This window comes from Rhinoderma darwinii, chromosome 5 (assembly GCF_050947455.1).
Source record: "Rhinoderma darwinii isolate aRhiDar2 chromosome 5, aRhiDar2.hap1, whole genome shotgun sequence".
NCBI classification, from domain to species: domain Eukaryota; kingdom Metazoa; phylum Chordata; class Amphibia; order Anura; family Rhinodermatidae; genus Rhinoderma; species Rhinoderma darwinii.
This window is the reverse complement of record NC_134691.1, coordinates 204,827,946-204,843,655: the sequence shown is the minus strand read 5'-3', so window position 1 is coordinate 204,843,655 and position 15,710 is coordinate 204,827,946. Positions and strand designations below refer to the sequence as shown.

The 15,710-nt window shown below is 43.2% G+C and overlaps 1 protein-coding gene across 6 annotated transcripts in view; it reads right to left on the bottom strand.

Annotated features, from left to right (window-relative positions):
* Nucleotides 1-15,710, bottom strand: part of BRD9 (bromodomain containing 9) — a 148,619-nt gene that overhangs the window by 116,295 nt on the left and 16,614 nt on the right. For 2 of the 6 annotated variants that reach the window (XM_075826875.1, XM_075826874.1), the window contains exons 5-7: nucleotides 12,739-12,883; nucleotides 8,079-8,189; nucleotides 6,669-6,847 (exon numbers count right to left, since the gene is read on the bottom strand). In XM_075826875.1, coding sequence (XP_075682990.1) covers nucleotides 6,669-6,847; nucleotides 8,079-8,189; nucleotides 12,739-12,883 — 435 coding nt within the window. The remainder of the gene's footprint in view (nucleotides 1-6,668; nucleotides 6,848-8,078; nucleotides 8,190-12,738; nucleotides 12,884-15,710) is intronic. The other 4 variants (XM_075826878.1, XM_075826876.1, XM_075826879.1 and 1 more) reach the window with 2 other exon arrangements.

Below are 15,710 nucleotides of genomic sequence, written 5' to 3'. Positions count from 1 at the left end.
CCCTTTGATCATGCCGGCGGGATCAAAGAGTTAAACAGCTGGGGTCAGAGGTTCCTCCGATCCTGGCTGTATTCAGCAAACTTCTCTCAGTACAAAAGCTGTTAGTAACAGCTCCTGCTTAGAGAATGAGCGCTCACTGTTACGACCAGCAGGTTTATGGACCCACTGGTCTACTCCCCTGGTTTTGCTTAGGGCCACCTCTAAGAGCGTTATCTAAAGTAGCCTCCCCGGTCTTAACCCTTTAATCCCTATACAGGGATCTGGTCTTCGCTGCAGAGAGGCGATCAGCTCGCTAGGGGGAGTTGGTTCTGCCAGAGTAGATGCTGGCCACACAGACAAGAAACAGGCACTTGAAGATGCTACCTTGACGGATGGTCACAGGTGGATAGTGGGCAGCTGGACACGGGAAGGTATTAGGACACGGGAAGGTATTAGGACACGGGAAGATAGCAGGTAGCGGATAGAAACAGCAGACTTGAAAAAGACTGGCAGAGGCTTACCACAGATAGCAACAGCAAACTGGATACAAGCTGGTAATGGACAACCAGATACAGGCTAATAACTGATAGCAATAGCAGACAGGAATAGATGCCTACAGGAACCGTCGCTGGATAACAATAGGTTGTTCCAATATTGCTCAGGCACCTGGTGGAAAGTGAAGGTGCCTTAAATAGTCCTGGAGAACAACAGTGATTGGCGAGACATTATTGAATGTGGACAGTGTGGCTGCGAGGCAGGGGACACAACCAGACACCGGCAGCCAGGGGGAGGGACAGGCTACTGGACAAGGTACTAAACTCGGTGGCGGGGACCGCTGGTAGTAGCGGGACCCGCCGGCATCACAGTACCCCACCTTTATGTCCCCTCTTTTTGGGTCCAGCACCAGAATGGAATTTCCTGAGGAGCACTGGGGCATTGATCTTCTCAAAAGGCTCCCAAGATTTTTCCTCAGGACCAAGTTCTTTCTGATAAACCAGATAAAACGTCTTCTTCCCAATTCTCTTACAGTCAAGAATGCTCTTAATTTCAAATTCAAATCCAGTATTGACAGGAGCAGGGATAGATATGACAGAAGACGTTCTAGAATATTTGTTCAGCACCACAGGTTTAAGTAGAGATACATGGAAAGAAATAGGGATCCGAAGGGAAGGAGGTAGATGGAGCTTGTAGTTCACTGGATTTATTTTCTTCATGACTACAAATGGACCAAAGAAACAAGGAGCAAATTTATTTGAAGGTACCTTCAGGCGGATGTTTTTAGAAGACCGCTACAGTTTATCTCCAGGCGCATAGGAGGAGGGTCTCCTCATCTGCGTACTCTTTTTATACGAGAAACAGATTGGATGACGGCAGCTTTGGTTTGTCGCAAGAAAGTGGAGTTAGCAGTAACCTCAGTGGAAGCAGACACAAAATGGAAAATGTATACGATTAACAATGTTGAGGTGCATGTGGATTCTCCGGAATGGTTATTTTTTGAGAATTCGGCCCAGGGAAGGAGATTTAACCAGTTGTCGCATTAGGCAGACACAAAATGGCAAAATACATTCTCCAGGATCTGGATGATCCTCTCTACTTGGCTATTAGATTGTGGGTGGTATGCAGAAGAAAAGTCTAGTTTGACCTTCAGTAGGCCACACAGAACTCTGATACAATATGACGGGGTAGGCCATGCAGAATAAATATATTCTGTATAAAGAGACTGGCAGACCGGGCAGGGGAACAGTGTGCCATTTTGGAGAAGTGATCTACCTCCACCCAAACAGTATTGCAGCTGGCTGAGAGAAGTAGATCTGTCACGAAGTTCATCGTGATGTTGCAATGGGGAAATCGGAAACTAAGAGGCAGAAGAGGACCAGCTGGTCTAGTTTTGGAGACCTTGTTCCGGGCACAGACAAGAGGCGACATAGACCTTAACATCCTTGACCATAGATAGCCACCAGAATGGACAGTTCCTAAGTTTTATGCATGCCAGGGTGACCGGCTAGTTTAGGGTTATGTCCCTAAGTCAGCACTCTCTTCTGGCCGTGGAAAAAAAAAAAGGTTTCACCAAGAGGGATATCTTTCAGTAGGACTGGTGCCACTAGGGTCGATACTGGAAGGAACAATAATACGCTGCAAATCCTCAATTTGGTCGGCGACGTCAAATGACAGAGACAATGCATCAGCCGTAATATTCTTCTCGGCCGGACGGAAGTGCAAAACACAATCAAATCCGGCAAAGAATAGCGCTCTCCTGGCCTGGCTTGGATTTAAGACGCTGTGCGATCTGTAGATACACCAAATTCTTATGGTCAGTATAGATGACTACAGGGTGCACAGCCCCTTACAGTAGATGTCTCCACTCTTCCAATGTTAATTTAGTGGCCAGAAGCTCCCGATTGCCTATAGAATTCCTCTCAGGATGAGAGAACAACTTGGAGAAAAAGCAGCAAATTACAGACTTACCAGTAGAATCCTTTTGCCTCAGGACTGCAACTGCACCAATAGAAAAGGCATCCACCCCAAGGAAGAATTGTTTAAAGACATTTGGATGTTGCAATACGGGGCGGCCGAAAAGGATTATTTTATTCGAAGAAAAGCGGATTTGTCCTGCGGAGTCCAGTTCTTGGGGTTTACGCCTTTCTTCGTAAGGACCGTAACAGGTGCTAGCAACAAGAAGTGGGGAATAAAACTACCGGTTTAAGTTTACGAATACCAGAAAGCGCTGAATTGCATCGAGACCCTGGGGACGAGGCTAGTTTAACACGGCAGACAGTTTATGGGGATCAATCTTCAACCCCCGGTCAGACACAATAAAACCTAGTGTTCTGTCCTCGCCAGCTAGTCCAGTTATTTACGTAATAATACCTCTTTTTTGTGTATGATTACAGTACAGATATTGCAATTGCCTATTCTTGTACCCCATCTATATTGTATGGTTATAGCACCATCTACTGGTGGTTTTGTGTATTTCTAGATTGTAGTTCTCTATGTATTATGGGAAAGCTCCTGAGGCATTGTGGGTTATTTCCTGTTCCTGTTTGTGTATGAGTAGCAGCCATTTTCCTCATCATGCCAGTTCTACCTCAAGTTCAGTGCCAACAGCCTGTTCTAAGCATAGTCGGTAAGATCAATATTTATATGTTATAATCCTGTTGTTCACTGTATGTTTTGCTGTATCAGATAGCACATTGTCAGCTTGCAGCATTACCTCATGTTATATTGTGTGTATAGCAGATTATTTGTATCCTATGCACTGTACAGTTGATATATTCTGAATACTACTGTTATTTCATCCTATAGTTTCACCCTTTCCGGTCTACCAGCATTAAAGAGAAAGATTTCACAGTTTCACAGCCTTTTTCTTAAGAAGACAGGGGGTTTAGCTACGTGTCAGATTACACACCGTGTTAAAGAGGCTCTGTCACCAGATTTTGCAACCCCTATCTGCTATTGCAGCAGATAGGCGCTGCAATGTAGATTACAGTAACGTTTTTATTTTAAAAAAACGAGCATTTTTGGCCAAGTTATGACCATTTTTGTAATTATGCAAATGAGGCTTGCAAAAGTCCAAGTGGGTGTGTTTAAAAGTAAAAGTCCAAGTGGGCGTGTATTAGGTGCGTACATCGGGGCGTTTTTAATACTTTTACTAGCTGGGCGCTGTGAAGAGAAGTAACATCCTCTTCTCTTCAGAACGCCCAGCTTCTGACAGTGCAGATCTGTGACGTCACTCACAGGTCCTGCATCGTGACGGCCACATCGGCAGCAGAGGCTACAGTTGATTCTGCAGCAGCATCAGCGTTTGCAGGTAAGATCGACTTACCTGCAAACGCTGATGCTGCTGCAGAATCAACTGTAGCCTCTGGTGCCGATGTGGCCGTCACGATGCAGGACCTGTGAGTGACGTCACAGATCTGCACTGTCACAAGCTGGGCGTTCTGAAGAGAAGAGGATGTTACTTCTCATCAGAGCGCCCAGCTAGTGAAAGTATTAAAAATGCCCCGATGTACGCACATAATACACGCCCACTTGGACTTTTACTTTTAAACACACCCACTTGGACTTTTGCAAGCCTCATTTGCATAACTACAAAAATGGTCATAACTTGCCCAAAAATGCTCGTTTTCTTAAAATAAAAACGTTACTGTAATCTACATTGCAGCGCCTATCTGCTGCAATAGCAGATAGGGGTTGCAAAATCTGGTGACAGAGCCTCTTTAACGTGTATGAGGACAGAATACCTAGAAAGGGAAGGGAGGATCTCTGAAAGACAGATTTCTCCAATTTCGCATAGAGATTGTTCTCCCGCAACCGCTGAAATAGTTGGCGAACATATTTCTGGTGGTTAATCAAATCAGGCAAGAAAATCAGGATTTCATCTAGATAGACCATCACAGTGACACATAACAGATCCCGGAAAATGTAGTTTACAAACTCTTGAAATACGGCAGGAGCATTACAGAGACCAAACAGCATAACAATATATTCATAGTGGCCATCACAAGGATTAAAGTGTCTTCAATTCGTCGCCTTCACGGATGCGGACCAAGTTGTATGCTCCACATTGGTCCAGTTTGGTGAAGATCTTGGCTCCACGGATCCTGTCAAAGAGTTCAGCAATCAACGGTAGTGGGTATTTGTTTTTTACCGTGATCCTATTAAGTCCATGATAAGTTATACATTGGCGAAGAGATCCATCATTCTTTTGGTTGTAGAAAAACCTGGATCCTGCTAGCGAAGAGGATTTCTGGATGTATCCCCTTTCTAGGACCTCTTTAATGTATTCTGACGTGGCTTAAAAATCTAGCAATGACCACTAATAGCCTCGACCCCGAGGTCAACAGGACAGTAATAGAGTTGATGCGGCGACGTCTCAGCCTCCTTCTCACTGGAGACGTCTGTATAAGCTGAATAGCAAGCTGGCAGGTTCTGAGGCAAAGGCAGGACCGAGGCAAATTTGATCCGTGCCAGACTCTTGGTAAGGCATGTTGAAACCCACTTAAGTACTTTGCAAGAGTTCCAATCCAGAATCGGGGCGTGTTGCCATAGCCAGGGAAGGCCCAAAAGGCAAGGGATTCACACCAGTAATACATAGAAGATACTCTCAGCGTGAAGCATGCCCACCTGCATAGTCAAAGGCTCTATGACAAACAGTATGGAATCAGGAAGGTACTGACCATTTATGGATGCCACTGCTAACGGTCTCTCCAGACTATCAACCAGCAGGTTATGACAGGTCACCATGGCTTTATAGATGAAGTTTCCTGCAGTCCCAGAATCGAGAAAGGCTTGGACAGTGGCAGAAGTGTTACCACATGATAACTTCATGGGCAATGACAACTTTGGAGAGAAGTTCTATTCACCTAGGGTTGTCTCTGCTACCGACCCTAGGTGCTGGAGTTTCCCCAACTTCACAGGGCAGTTGCGCACTTGTTGCGCCTACGCTGACGCTCTTGATGAGTTTAACTCTCTCAACTTGGATAGGCTCCTCAGCAGTTGCGTTGAGCCGAGGTCTCTCAAAAGATGGAGTGAGTCTGTGAACTTTTATTTCCCGTGCCACTTCCTGGGAGCGCTCCTGGGCATGCTCTCTAAAACGAATGTCAATTCGTGTGGCCAGTGTGATGAGGACATCTAGGGATGAAGGCATTTCACGAGCTGCCACTTTGTCCTTTATTGGGCCTGCCAACCCCTGCAAGAAGGTTGCAACCAGGGCCTCATTATTTCAGGCCAACTCTGCCGCAAGTGTCCGGACTTGGCCCACTGTGGAATTGCCCTGGCGAATACACAGGGTGGCAGCTGGTGCAGACGAGGTTCGGCCAGGTTTTTCAAACACAATCCTGAATCTCTCAAGAAATGTCTGTAGACTGAAGGTCTCTGGACCTTGATGCTTACACATGGCATTGGCCCATGCCAATGCTTGACCAGGAAGAAGAGAGACCATGAATGCGATTTTGGTCTGGTCGGTAGCTTAATGGGTATCCAAATTTGTTAATTTTTCTTACCAGCTGGTACAATACACAGCAATACTAGAAGTATATTGTAATTTTTTCAGGCTTCTGTTAAGCCATGCCACAGACAGGGCTTAACAGAGGCAGATAGACGGCGGACCTGGGGGCCTTCATAAGGTCCCCAGGCTGCCATGATAACCATCGGCAACCTGTGATCGCATCGTGTGGCGTGGCGGTCGGAGGACACGGCCCCCCTCTTTTTAACGGCTTATATGCTGCGGTCACTATTGCCCTCGACATCTAAGCCTGGAACAGAGCGATCTCGGTTTCTGGCCGTTAGTGCGAGGTGTCAGGTGTAATACACAGCTGACACCCGCAACGTATGACCCGCAATAGCGATCGACATCTTTGAATTTCGCACGTGCTGGCCCTGTAAGAGGCAGACAGAACTAAGAAAAGTGCGTCCGCGAGGAAGGGGACACAAGCAGACTACAGCCGTCCTAGAGGAGGGACAGAAAGACGGACAAAAGTATGAGACCCAGTTGCGGGTAACACTAACTGGAGCGCTCATAAGCCTTTTCTACAGCGTAGCCATAAGATGTGGGCAGTCAGGAACAGGTTAAGCAAAAACAGCAAGTAAGGTAATTATGTTGAAACTTAGAAAGACTATATACATATAGGCAATGTTTATCAAAGCAGAGCTTCACTTGAAAATAACACAGGCTGCGAATAATATTTTACCTAATAACTTCCTTGCTTGGCTTTTTAGATTTCTTTGAAATTTCTACAGGAGCTGGAAGAGCAACTTCTGGCAAAGGTTCCTCAACTGTAGTGTCTTCATCAGCCAATATAGCAGCCTGCTGAGAAAAATCCATGTCCTGCATAAACGACATACCGCGCTTCAAAGCTAAAAGCCGTTCCTAGAATTAAAAAGGACAGAGCAGCAGGAACTTTACATTTCCCTTCATAGCAGAAGGTGCTATGATGGATGAATGGATGGGATGAGAATGCCGTTACCTCGGTCCTAAATGTAATTTTTCAATGTTTATGCAGCATGATTTTGTCATGACCATGAACACCAAAATATCAGGCAGACCAACTTAAAGCTTCCAAATGAAAAGAGAAAAACGATAAGCTCAAACTAGAAACTATGCAGTGCATTAAAAATAGGAACGTGTGAGGAGAAAAAAAATGAACAAGATTTCATTTTGTTTTTTCCTGAAAAGCTATTTAAGTTTACTAACATTCGGGAAGATTTATCAATATTGGTACTCCATAGGAATGGCTACTGTCTGCACCCACAATCCAGTATGCAAAAAATATTTCGACACTTTTTGAAGTAGAAAAAAAAAAGTTGAAAAACTGTGGTATGTGTAGGGAAATGCTGTGCACATATCCACAAATATGCCATTCAGACTGAGTGTCATATTTTAACAATGTATCGACCAGAAAATTTGCATTTCCTGCTGCGGAATACAGTGTAGAGGTTTGAACGATGCCAGGTCAGCAGTGCAACTCTAAATTACCCTCTGATTCTGACACAGGTGCATATGTTGGAAAAGTGGTGCAGCGACTTCAGAAATATGGCGTTTGGCCGAATGCCATATATTTAATGAATATATGACAGAACACTGGCATAAATACAGTGATAAATCTCCCCCAATGTGTGTGCAGTGTCCGAGACTAGTTGAATGAGGCTATATGCTTCTCAAGTTTTACGCTCAGCTTTGGTGAACTGTCATTTACGTATTAGGGAATGAAAGTGAGGATTCAGTCTTGCTGCCATTTACAATTAAGTCAACTGCTCCTCACTGTCCCCTTACCAACAGCCTAAGAAACTGTCAATTTTCTGTAATGCTGTAGACCATGTTAGATTTTGTATTAGAGAACACTACGAGAAATCTATAAATTCAAGTAAAGTTTACCCTTGGAATTTGCCTCTCTCTGGAACAGTTAGACCTTAGAAAGACTAACTGTATACATCCCAATTAGTTCCTTCTTTGGGACATGTTCCAAAATAATTGCCAAACTGTATTTTCTATTGTGCTATTAGTTTTCCGATGACAAACTTAAAATCAACAAAAAAGGATGAGAAAAGGTAATCAATAAAAAAAAGAAACACGCAAATTTTTTTATCGGTCTAACTGTTACCTTACTCATCATCTTGAAGCCCGTGTGTAGCAGCTTCTTTGCCAACTTATAGTAGACGGTCTCTGGGCGGTTGTAGGTCATTGCATTATCACACATTAGCTTAAAATCAGCCTGTGAAACACAGTTTAAATGAAAAGATTACTGGCAGAAAGCATTTTTGATGGTCACTGGTGTATTTCAAACAAAATTATTGGAAAGAAAAAACAAAACATTATCGGTTAAATATTATTTTAAAAAGATGCACTATAAGGCTATGTTCACACAGAGTTTTTTTGACGCTTCTGACCTCCCATTGACATCAATGGGAGGCAAAGAAAGCGTATTTCGCTGCGTTTTATGCCCGCGGCGCTCAATGGCCGCGGGCGAAAAACGCCACGAAAATCGGCGTGCAGGGAGAGGAAAATCTGCCTCAAACTTCCAAACTGAACTTTGAGGCAGAAATTCCACCTGCAAAAAACTCTGTGTGAACATAGCTTAGGTGGCCAAAAGATGCAGTGGGGAAGGAGAGAGCAGAAGCGTGGACTTTCTTGGCACTGTAGCTAAACTGTAGTTACAAATCACAAATGATGCCCTAATGGAGTGGAGCTAAAAAGCAGCCATGCAGCAAAAAATGAGGAAAATAAATAGCAGGTTAGCATCACCTATAGGTGCTGACTTATATTTTAAAAGGGAGTCTGTCACATAACCACTCACAGTGCTTGGTAGGGTGGCCTTTCACAGCGTTTTCATTGCAGAGAAAAAAATATTTAAAGTACTCACCGTAAAATCCATTTCTCATCCAGTCCATTGGGGGACAAAGACGTATTTGCTGTTGCCACTAGGAGACGTGACACTAACAATAAAAAAGTGTTGACCCCTCATACAGTATCCCTCTTATACACGGAGCTTGTCACTTTGAGTTACCTTGTGTTCTGCTTCTCCTACTGCTTTTGTACAAACAACAGCATCAGAACCAAATAAGAGTACTATGTCGAAAGGGCAACCTTATCAACTTCATAACAAAAAGGTTGGAGCTGTGTTCCCCAATGGGCTCGACACAAAAAGTATTCTAATGGGAGTACTCAAAAAATTAAATTTTCTGATTAGTCTCATTGGGGGACACAGACCATCTCAAAGCACTCCACATGGGTGGGAACCTAAGAGGAAAGCACGTATCTACTCCACAGATGCCTGCAAGATCTTGCGACCAAAAGGAAGCATCCGTGGACAGACAAGTGTGCTCTCTGTGGAATTTGGTAAAGGTGTTCGGAGACAACCAGGTAGCCACCTTGCACAGCTGAAACGCACAGCCCAGGAAGCAACAACTGCCCTAGTGAAATGGGCTGTAAGCTGGGATGGAGTTTCCTTCCTCTTGACCGGTAGACCGCAGGAATAGTCAACCGCAGCCAACGAGCTATTGTAGCCTTAGAGGCTGCCTAACCCTTCCTTGAACCCTTCAGAACTACAAACAAGGATTCAGATTTGCAGAAACAGGAAGTGTGCGAGAGGTAGACCTGCAAGGGGCTGACAAAATAAAAATTGTGAAGAAGGCGCTCCTTAGGATGCACCAAAAATGGGATTAATGGATTAAGATTCTCCAGTGGCACAACATATTGTGCGGAGAATTGGCATATCAGTGGAAAAATTTTCATTTTGCATCATCCACAGTGTATTAATTTCAGAAAAACACATTTGGGGTATAAATGCTCACTACAACCTTTGATAAATGCCTTTAGGGGTGTAGTTTCTAAAATAGGGTCACATTTGCTTTGATACATCAGAGGTTTTGCAAATGCGACATGGCGTCCGCAAACTTTCCAGCAAAATCTATGCTCCAAAAGTCAAATACCACTCCTGAAATACCCTTCTGAACCCTCCCATATGTCGAAACAGCCGTTTATAACCACATATCGGGTATTACCAGACTCGAGACATTGCTTTACAAATGTTGGGGTGCTCTCTCATTCTTTGTGGAAATTAAAAAAAACATTTGAACTAAATCTACATCTTATTGGAAAAAAATAAAATTTTTCATTTTCATGGCTCTATTCTGATAACATTTATGAAACTGCACCACTATATGAATTCCTTGGGGGTGTAGTTTCCAAAATGGCGTATTTTTTTTTTGGGGGGGGGGGGGGTTTCTTCGTTTTTTGGCCCCATATGACCTCTTCAAACCTGACATGGTGCCTAAAATATATTCTAATAAAAAGGAGGCCCCAACATCCACAAGGTGCTCCTTACAGGGAAGGTGTCATGATTTATTTATTTTTTATTATATTGCTTTAAATAAAATATAAACAAAAATGTTATTTATTAGTGTTGTCACGTTCTAATTTTTACTGTGTTCAAACTTTTACTTCTCTATGGGGGCTGCCATTTTTTTTTTCATCTCTGTATGTGTCGATTAACGACACGTACAGAGACGGAATACAGCACGTACAACCAACCACATAGAGAATGCGAACAAGAGCCGTTCCATTCTCAGAAGCGTACGCCGTCTGTGTGGGAACGGCGCACGCGCCGCTCCGACGCAGACCAAAACGAAGTTCGTTCCCAGAGCGAAATCCGGCGCCATTTTCATGTGGACCGGAAGCCGCTGCCGGACAGTAAGAGGACGACTTCCGGCCATATGTTCAGGCGCAAGGAATAGGAGCGTAGACCAGCGGAGGCAAGTAATTTATGTCTGTGTATGTGATGTGTGTATTATGTTCGTGTATGTTCATGATATACTGTCTGCTGAGCCCTGTATCTAATCCTCATACACTGTGCAGTCGCTCAGAAAATGGCAGCACACAGTGTAGGAGGTTTGAAGATTCAAACCCCTCCTTCTCCTGGCACTAGCCATAAGAAGGGAGGGGGGATTGTGTGAGGACACTAGAGGAGAGTGTGTCCACCCCAAATTTGCAGCATAAATCAATGAGGTTGCTTTACCACAGTGACCATGCTGCAATTTTGGGAACTGCTCCCTCTAGTGCCCAGCACATGGAAATGTTATAAATTAGAATCTAATTTATAATATTTCCTGACTTATGAAAAAAAAATTAAAAATGTGTGATCACACAAATACTTATTGTTTAACTGAAAAAATAAAAATAAAAAAAATTCTAGCGACACATTCCCTTTGATTACTAAGGCCTGTGTTGCATTTAGGTAGCACACTAGGTCCACACGCAGGATATTTCTAAAAACTTCAGAGATCAGGGTAATAGATATTGAGTTGCGTTTCTCTGTTAACATGAACATACACAAAAAAAAAAAGGATTAACATTAAATAAATATCTGCAATAAAATAAAATAATTAAAAAAAATAATGAAATTTTAGCTTTACATTGCTTTCATTTCTGTAAAACGCCTAAAAGGTTAAGAAACTTTCTAGGTCAGCGACTGAGGCTAGGGCACGTGCCGGGGAAAGGAAAAGGCTAAGGGCCGTTCCTACCTGGTTTCAGATTGTGTTGAGCTTGTCCTGAGGCAAAGATGCAGAAGCACTGGTCAGGAGGTCCTGTGTCCCCCAGAAGCGTCTGTCCGAATGCAGAAGAGGCGGAGAAGATAGGTCACGCCCCAAACCATAGGCACATGCCTAGCCAATTGGAGAAAGCGGCTGATTCCCTATGAGGGAATAGCGAAAAGGGAGCTGGAGTGGAATTTGATGAGCATCTTCCCATCCAGTAACACCACACACTGAGAAAATGGCGCTGCCGGCACAAGGCTGGTGAAAAATGGTGCCACTTAAACCGCCTACAGGCCTGCTGGAAATGACACTTATTAAACAAAAAGGGCCTGCAGACCCCAAAAAAGTAGCGACCAGTGGAGCAGAGACCCGGGGTTGGTTGTTTGGCTCCTAAATAGTTCACTATTTAGTAAAGGGTGGTACTGGTGGGAGATGTTGTGAGAGGTGCTTTAGGCTGGTGGGTGACAGAGTAGATGACGCTCTTGTCTTCACAGGCAGGTGGACAACTGCACATTTGTAGAATAACACCCTGCGCCTGTCTTGGTGAGGACAACAGGGCGGGACTAGGTGAACTAGGACATGATTAACTTATATAAATATATTAACGGCATATACAAAAAAATATGGTGAAATCCTGTTCCATGTAAAACCACCTCAAAAAACAAGGGGGCACTCCCTCCATCTGGAGAAAAAAGGTTCAACATGCAGAGGCGACAAGCCTTCTTTACAGTGAGAACTGTGAATCTATGGAATAGTCACCGCAGGAGCTGGTCACAGCAGGGACAGTAGATGGCCTTAAAAAAGGACGAGATAATTTCCTAGACCAAAAAAATATTAGCTCCTATGTGTAGAAATGTTTCCCTTCCCTTTTCCCATCCCTTGGTTGAACTTGATGGACATGTGTCTTTTTTCAACCGTACTAACTATGTAACTATGTAACCCTGTTAACTAGCTAAAAAGGGGAAAAAATAAGAAAATAAAAACGAACATAAAAAAATGGTAGAGACTAGGCATTAGCAGGAGTGTCTGCCTCCTATGTAGACTACATGCTAAGACTGAATAGCTCGGTGTCTGTAGGCAGGGTATTTCCTGAAGGAGGGGCCACTTTTTCGATTGTTACTGTCAAGCCTCCTAGTAGCAACAGCATATTCCCACAGTCTGTGTCCCCCAATGTAAGGAATAAGAAACATAATCTAATCTACAGATACTAACGACCAGTGAATGACATACCTTAAATTCTGTGATTGATTTGTACTCATTTGAAGATATTTTTTCTTTCATAGTGCTGAAGTCCATTGGATGCTTTATAATCACAAAGTAACCAGGGGCAATCTGATCAGTGACGGGAAAAGCAAAGAAACCATGAGGATCTTTCCTGAAAAATAATAAATAGCATTGTGAACAAGAAACATAAAAGCAATGCACTTGTCGTGCTCCTCCTTCCAGGGGATAAGCATTGCATTTGTAACCTTTGCAATCAATCCAATAAAAACCATTAGAAACTATTACACTCAATGGCAGTGACATTTAAGGGACTAGATAGATTTCCATATACTACTTCTGGAAAAAATTACTTACGGACTATAAAGGTGGTCAGGCATATGTGTATATACCAGATCACAAACAGTGCAAAACAACCCTGACTGTGGTGGGCATTTGCTCAGACTGAGGGAAACAGATCATCTGCTCATGTAAGAAGACTACATATATAAGAGAAAAAAAAAAAAAAAAAGGGAGGATCAACTTGTCAACCTGGAAACCAAGCCTAAAATATAATTTCGGAGGTTATAAAATGGCACAATCTGACATAATTAAAAACATACACAGAGCACAGTTCCTTTTTACCTAGAGATTACAGTACTACTCTTTGGTTTATTTTATTTTTACCTGTGTTGTGTACACAATAGATAATGTATATGTTTAACCCCTTAATGACCAGCCTATTTGAAACCTTGATGACCAAGCAATTTTTTTAGTTTTTCCATCATCGCATTCCAAGAGCTATAAATTTTTTTTTTTGCGTCGACATAGCTGTGTAAGGTCTTGTTTTTGCGGGACAAGTTGTATTTTTTAATAGCACCATTTTGAGGTACATATAATTTATTGATTAACTTTTACTAACTCTTTTTTTTGTGGGGGGGGGGGGGAATAGAAAAAAACCCCAGAAATGTCACCACTCTTTATGCCGTTTACCGTGTGGTATAAATAACACAATAACTTTATTTTAGCGGGTTGTTACGATTGCAACGATACCAAGTTTGTATCGATTTTGTATGTTTTACCAATTTTACACAGTAAAAATACTTTTTCTTCAAAATTATTTGTTTTTGTATCTCCATATTTGAAGAGAAAACAACTTTTTTATTTTTCCAACTATGCAGTTGTATGAGGGTTTTTTTTTTTTTGCGGGACGACTTGTAGTACATTTTGAAGTAGATGCGGCTTTTTGATCACTTTTTATCACATTTTTTTTAAAGGCAGGATTCAAAGAACACAGCAATTTTTGCATTGTTTTTTACGACGTTCACCGTGCGGGTTAAATAATGTAAGAACTTTATAGTTGGGGTCGTTACAGACGCGGCAATACCAAATATGTGTAACTTTTTTACATTATTTTGTTTTATAATAATAAAGAACTTTGTAAAGGGAAAAAGTGGGTTTTTCATTTTTTATTAAACTTTTTCTTTTACTTTTTTACTAGTCCCACTAGGGGACTTCACTATGCGATCGCCCAATCGCATTTATAATACACTGCAATACTTCTGTATTGCAGTGTATTATGCCTGTACGTGTTTAAATCGGATAGGCATCCGCTAGGCAGACCTGGGGGCCTTTATTAGGCCCCCGGCTGCCATAAAAGACACAGAAACTCGGGTGTCAGTGGTGTCTCTCCAAAACAACTCCGATGCGGCATTCGCTATTGAGCGCCAAATCTGAGGGGTTAAACGGGTGAGATCGATACTTATGTCGATCTCACCCGTTCGAACAGGGATGCCCCCAGCCCTCAGCTACCTCTGGTAGCTGAGAGCAGAGAGATTTAACGGCTCCCTGCTCTGTTTATTTATTCTGATGCAGCGCCGTGAAAAGGCGTATGCATCAGAATAAAGCCCATTAGTGGCCGCCGTGAAAAGGCGTATTGGCGGTGACTAACGGGTTAAGGAAAGCATCAGGCTTTGATGGGTCAAGTCTTTCAATGCATCATAGACGTCAATGACAATCTTACAATGGGGTCCGACAGGGTTTTGGTATTTTTGATGGCAGGAATAGTGCTGCATACTGTATATTATTGCTGCCAAAATTGACAAACTAACTGAGGCTCCGAAAGTTACAGGGCAAAGCCATAGAACAAACTTCTGAAGTGTCATAGTGACATGTCAGAAATTTTGATTGGTGGGGGTCCGAGCACGGAGACATCCACCAAATCGCTAAAACTAAGCAGCAGAAGTGCTAGACTGAGTGCTCTGCCGCTTTGTGTCTGTTCAGCTTTTTCCGGAAATCAACGCATCAGAATACGGGCTCAATAGAAAGTCTATTAGCCCGTACACCGATACATCGGCTCTCCGGAAAAAGCCAAACATGAACAAAGCGGCTGAGCACTCACGCAAGCGCTTCTGCCGCTTCACTTTAGTGATTGGTGGGTGTCTCCGTGCTCGGACCCCCACCAATCAAGCCGGAGGTAGCCAGAGGTAGCGGAGGGCTGGGGGAATACATGCTCAAACGTGTGAGATTGATATTAGTATCGATCTCACCCGTTTAACCCTTCAGATGCGGCGCTCAAAAGCGAGCGCCGCATTGGAGTGGTTTTGGAGAGAGGGAGGGAGCTCCCTCTCTCTCCCACCGACACCCGGCGATAAAATAGCCAAGTGCCTGTGTCTCCGATGGCAGCCGGGGGCCTAATAAAGGCCCCCAGGTCTGCCTGTAGTGAATGCCTGCCAGGTCATGCCTGTGGCATGACCTAGCAGATGCCTGTCCGTTTTACACGGACAGGCATAATACACTGAATTACAGAAGTATTGCAGTGTATTATAAATGCGATCGTAAGATCGAATATTGAAGTCCCCTAGTGGGACTAGTAAAATAAGCAAAAAAAAGAAAAACCCACTTTTTCCCCTTACAAACTGCTTTATTAATAAAAAAACAAAAAAAAAGTTAAAAAGTTACACATATTTGGAATCGCCATGTCAATAACGATCCCGACTATA